This window comes from Trichechus manatus, unplaced genomic scaffold (genome assembly GCF_000243295.1).
Source record: "Trichechus manatus latirostris isolate Lorelei unplaced genomic scaffold, TriManLat1.0 scaffold00315, whole genome shotgun sequence".
Classification (NCBI taxonomy): domain Eukaryota; kingdom Metazoa; phylum Chordata; class Mammalia; order Sirenia; family Trichechidae; genus Trichechus; species Trichechus manatus.
In genome coordinates this window covers 469301-475540 of record NW_004444251.1, presented here as the reverse complement: position 1 = coordinate 475540, position 6240 = coordinate 469301, and the positions used below count along the sequence as shown (strand labels likewise).

At 38.7% G+C, this 6240-nt stretch overlaps 1 protein-coding gene across 4 annotated transcripts in view; it reads right to left on the bottom strand.

Moving 5' to 3' along the window:
- Positions 1–6240, bottom strand: part of KLHL2 (kelch like family member 2) — a 106638-nt gene that overhangs the window by 74055 nt on the left and 26343 nt on the right. For all 4 annotated transcript variants that reach the window (XM_023725474.1, XM_023725473.1, XM_004390640.3 and 1 more), the window contains one exon: positions 4975–5081. In XM_023725474.1, coding sequence (XP_023581242.1) covers positions 4975–5081 — 107 coding nt within the window. The remainder of the gene's footprint in view (positions 1–4974; positions 5082–6240) is intronic.

Here is a 6240-nt window from a genome sequence, read left to right as displayed (position 1 = left end):
CAAACCCTAGGACCCATTTCAATTAAAACATTCTATGATTCTAATTGGTTATTGTTCAGCATATAAAAATACCTGAAAAAATTAAAATCAAGATATAATTCAGAAACCTGTACTATACTAAAACCCTGAAAAGTGAGTGACAAATTTACAGCTACCTTTAATGAATACATTTGATTCCACCGCTTGTCTGGTTCCACTCATCATCTACTCGATCATCACTGCCCTTCTGTTCATCATTACTGCTGGATTACGGAGAAGCCATCAACACACAGGCACTTTCAATCACGCAAGCTGACCCGAATGTCCCCACCACCACTCTCTGTGCTGGTCATGGTAGATAACTGCCCGATTTCATAACTAATCAAAGACAGCATGGTAACTGCATTCTCCTGCTAGCCTGGTCTGGGTTTGGGTAATTTCTGGAAAGGTATCCCAGCTCCTAAAAGAGAGCAAAAAACAAAGACAGACCTCCTCTTCCTCAAGATTTGGGTCCATTCCTGCAGACGTCTTGCATCCAGGAGGAGAATCTGCTTCATGATAAAATTTTTACTGAGGATGTGTAAAAACGGCATAGAGGGGGTATCTGACCTCCTCCAACCCCACAAGGGGGAAGGAGAACCAAGATCAACAGCTCAAGGCTGACTCCCATGAGACAGAAGCCAGGCAAGCCTCCTCTCTCTGCCGTCTTTACCAAACCCTTCTCCAGGGACTGGTCTCTCCTGATAACCTGTCCAAAGTACATGAGACGAAGTCTCGCCATCCTTGCTCCTAAGAGTGATTTTCTTCATAGCATCCATCAATATCACAAATTATCTTTTCTTTACGTGCTCACTGTCTCTCTGATCTTTCCTCGTCTACCCTTGCGGACAGGGATTGTCTGTCTTGTTCACCTCTATGTTGCCCAAAGCCTAGGACAATGCCTAACACGTAGAAGACACTCAATAAATATTTCTTCATGAATGAAAGCATAAATCTTAGACAAAGATAATCATGCATACAACTTAAAACTAACTTCTTAATCATTCAAATAATCATCTATCTTTTCCTATTCTGATCTACCTTACTGAATCATGTGTAATACAACAAAACGATCATCAAAAAGCACAAAAGAGGACAGTAAAAATAAAAATGTAATATTTCTCACCAGATTTAGGAAAATTTAGTCTGTGGCACTAAATAAACCTCAAACGTATTTGTTAAACAAATTTTAACAAAATTTTAAGGCCACATTTTTAATGCCTTTTTAAATACCACATTTGTAACAAACAAGTAATCTAAAAACGCATGAATCCAATTTGACAAGTTGTTCTCAAGTAAAACAACTTGGCCTTACACTAAACAGATGCATCCTTCATAAAGTAAAAACGTGTAACTGTATCAAAAAATTACTTTTCACCTCCCCTTCTCTACCCGAATACTTGCAACTATGATGTGTAACAGAATTCTTCTTTAGTGATATAATCTGAATGAGAAATTTACCTACAGTTTAAGAGAGATTAAAAACAAGAGCCAAGAAGGAATATCTGAATATTCTCCACTTCCTAACAGGTGAGTCAGGGGGAAACAAAAGAAGGGCAGGGTAACACCTCGCCACTGCCAACACTCTTCCAGTGAGCAAGAAACTATAAATACACGTGGTGTTTGATGGGATGGAAGTATCCAAAGGTCTACTCGCTGGCCTCACTGTATTTTTTACAATAAAGTTTAATTGGACTTCAGACCAAGACAAACAGATAAAAGAAATAATTTACTCCTATCTGGCAAATCCTTAAATGAAGACTTACACTAAACCACCTAGACTGTATCTCCGTATCTTCTTTACCTAATCCCTGCCAAACTGCTGACTATGCAGTGGATTCAAAAGCACAGAGCAGTACAAAGATTGCCAGAAAGGCAAACAGTATCTACCGCTGAAGAACCACAGATGTTTCGCCTAACTAATAAGTACAGAAAAGATACTCAAGGTCATTAGTCATTAGGAGAATGCAAATTAAAATCACAATTAGATGCCATTTCACACTCACAGGATTAGCCATAAGAAAAAACACAGACAGTAACATGGGTTGGCAAAGACGTGGAAAAATGAAAACCTTCCTACATTGCTGGTGGGAATGTAAAATGGTGCTGCCATTTTGGAAAACAGTCTAGCAGTTCTTTAAAAAGTTAAATATAAATTTACCATATGCCCCAGAAATCTCAGTCTTAGCTATCTACCCAAGAGAAAATAAAAGTGTATGTCCACATAAAGACTTGCATGCAAAGTTCATAACAGCATTATTCATAATGGTCAAACACTGGAAACAATCCAAATGTCCAACAATTGGTGAATGAACAACCAAAATGTGGTATATCCATGCAATGGAATACTATCCAGTAATGAAAAAGAGCAAAGTAATGATCCATACCACAACACAGATGAACCTCAAAAGTATTATGTGAGGATAAAAATATTCTAAAACTAATTTATGGTGATGATTGTACCCTTGGTAAATTCACTAAAAATCTTTGAATTGTATACTTGAAATGGGCAGATTTTATTATACGTAAAACATGCCTCAATAAAGTTGTAAAAAATGCAATTTAGGTATTCTAAGGAATTCACATTTTATATGCACTATAAATTAACATAACATCTCTAGTTTCCATCTATCTCAACAAACAGCAATCTAAAATCCAACCAAGTATAGAAAGTGTACTCCCAGGGAGAACGAGGTGAACTGCACTTAACTGAGACACACGAGAAATACTTATAAAACGAGAATGTCTACAGGGCCTCATTCCCTTCACTATGCAACACTCAGCATATTTATAAATTGCATGGCAGCTAAAACGTGAAGAGCAGAGAACCACTAAAAAAAAGAAGAAAACTGAAATGTAGTTTAGACCATAAAGTAAACAGAAAAGCAAGCGAAAGACATGACGAGCTCCCCCATCTCTCTCTAGCATCTATTTCTCCGGATGCCTAAGGCTTGGGGGTTTGGAGAACCTACGTGCTGCCTTTTGAGGGGAAAGGAAACTATCCTGGATCTTGCAGTTCAAAGTTAATCACTGTATTTTTGTTATCTGTTGAAAATATTTACTCTAATGGAAAAAAAGAAAAAAAGCCTAAGCTTTCTCAATCTCCTATTCTTGTAGAACACAGAGTAAAGCAGTTTAAGAATTTAGAGTTAAAAAAAAAATGATGATGACGATCATGAAAATTACTGTCAACATAAGTAGAACATTTTCTATGTGTCAAGTACTAGGAAATTCCTACCTGTGAGCTCATTTAATCTTCACAAAATCCTTCGAAGTGGGTAATATTATCATTCCCATTTTCCAAACGGGAAACTCAAGCACAGATTGATCAAGTGTGTTTCCCAAAGGTCTACTGATTCTGATAAGGAAACAGCACCAGCAGTGTCATCTGAGGAAGACCCATCTAGAGGGGACAGCGCTTCACCATGAAACTCCTAATACATTCCAGATCAAGGCCTAGAGCCTCTCTCTAGGAGCTCTGGTGGCGCAGTGGGTAAGAGCTCGGCTGTTAACCAAAAGGTCGGCCGTTTGAATCCACCAGCCGCTCCTTAGAAACCCTATGGGGCAGCTCTACTCTGTCCTAGAGGGTTGCTACGAGTCAGAATCAACTCGATGGCAACGGGTTGGATTGGGTGTAGAGCCTCTCTCCTAGACAGTGTCCAGGGTAATGAACAAGATGTAAATCGGGAGACTGAAGTGAATACCAGGACATAAAAACCTGCCTGGCCCTACTTCATGAGTACCGACTTTTCAAATTGTCCTCAGGCAATGGCACCCTCCCAAAAGACTTCTACACACTTAGTTCACAATCCTTCTGCTATCCTTGCTACATTCCTGATCATTTCACTCTCTTCAGGAACAGCAGGACTGCAATGGGCTGAAAAGTGAGGAAGGTGCAGTTCCCTCTCTACGCCGGAGGCGCGCCATGGGAAGTGTTCACTCAGCCGACTCTCTCCACATGGTCGTCTGTACTCGTCATCAGCTGTGTGAACCCTGTGCATCCACAGGTTTCAGGAAATGTCAGACCTCCTTGTAGTGCTTTCTCCAACACCAGGGCTCTGACTGCTCTCACACACTCTGCCCACCGCAGCTCCCCCGGTCTACACCACTGCTTTGGGCACACACTCTCCCATGCACTACCACTCCCGTAAAGGCGCACGCCTCACCTCCCCAACCACACAATAAGCTACTGGGGGTGCGGGCACGCTTACATCGCTTCTGTATTCACTGCAGTACCTAACAAAATGTTAGGTATAGGAAGCACTTAATAGTTACTGAAGTATGAACAGCTTTGTATTTTTGCATAACTACAACTGTATTTATAGGTATTTTCTCTTTGTCCTACCAGTACTCTAAGATTATAAACTCACGGTGATGGAATAGATAATAACTTCATTTCTCTGTACATTATTATATATTTAATTTAAAATAAATGAGGTTGAGAGCTTGAAGTGTAATGGACATGAATTACTTTTTCCAGGAATACTAAAACCATTCTGCGTATTTTTACAGTTGCCTAAGTAAAATCTAAGCTTGTCAATAAACTACCCAAGAACAGTAAATAAACATCCCTTTGTTCACTGTAAATACTGAATGAAGAAAAGTGAAAATCATTTCAAAAAATGTAAAATACCAAAACTGCTTTTCTTTGGTCAAAACAGGAACCTGCCAAAGGCTGTTACAAATGACAGAGAGGTGAACTGAGCAATTACGTGTAAATATAAAGGGGGAAAGCTGAGCAAATAATTGTGAGCGTGTGTGTATATATATGTTCACTAATCGCAACACGAAAAACAAAGAGAGGGAACTGAGAACGAAGCAAGAGTGTTTTCTTCCGTCACATGCCTAATCTCATAAAAAATAAAATGTTCATAACAAAATAAAATGCAATGAGAAAATAAAACATCAGATCTATGTACCTTAAAAAATAATGCCCACAGCTAAAACATTTCATACCTGTAAACATGGCGTGAAAATAAGGACTACAGGCGGCCAGTACCACTCTGTGAGCAGAGATTTCCATGTCTTCGGCCACAATTGTGACGTCACACAGCAAATTCTGACTGTTTACAAATCAGAGAAGAAAAAAACAATTAAGAGGATACCAATAATAAACGTACAGAACACCCTGTGCAAAAATATTATGGTAAAAGCTTGCTATCTCGAAGTTGAGACTTACTTAAAACAACTCATCCATTAGAACGGGATCCTTAAACATGAAGTATGAAGAAAACAGCCACGACAAAGGCCCAGCACACACTGGGCCCTGACTCAGAATCCTGCCTTTACTTACCAGAGAAATCTTTCCAAAACTGATTATTGCTTTGTCAACCTAAAGGAAATTACTGGCAGCAAACCATCCGTGGACTGGAAAAGTGGAGGCTGAATGAAGAACAGTAACAGCAGAAGTGGCAGATGACAGTTTGACATAAAGATGAAAACACACGCAGAAAACTAAATTGTGTCAAAAGTATTAAAAAAAAGAGAGAGAGAGGTTTAAAACGACCCCGGACCACCAAATAAAGGTAAAATTATATTCAATTATACTCATTACCTGCTACTTGAAATACATTTGGGCATTTGAAGCTTAATTTTATCAGAACATTTTACCAATGCAAAGTATCTCATTCCTCAAGGGCAGAAAATACTCCCACAGGTAAATTTAAACAGCATTTTTTTCCACCCAACACCAGAAGAATACACGTCCTTCTCCAGTGCAAATGGATCATTTTCCAGGATAAACCAAATGTTAGGTCACAAAAAAGTCTCAATAAATTTTAAAAGATTCAAATCACATGAAGTATCTTCACAGACCATAATGGAATGAAACTAGAAATTAGTAACAGATGAAAACTGGAAAATACAAACATATGTAGACATTACGTATCACGCTATTAAACAATCAACGGGTCAAGGGGAAAAAATCAAGAGAGAAATCAGAAGATACTTCAGAGTCAAATGAAAATAAAAACACAAAATGCCAAAACTTATTGGATACACAGAGGGCAGTGCTCAGAGGGAAATTTACAATGGTAAATGCCTGCACGAAGAAAGCAGATCTCAAATCAAGAATCGAACTTTAGAACTTAAGGAACAAGAAAAAGAGCAAACTAAGTCCAAAGTTACTGTTGTGGTTGCTCTGGAGTCAAAACTGACTCACGGCCACCCCATGAGTGTAGAGTAGAACTTCTGCATAAGGTTTTTTTTTTTTTAAAAAAATTG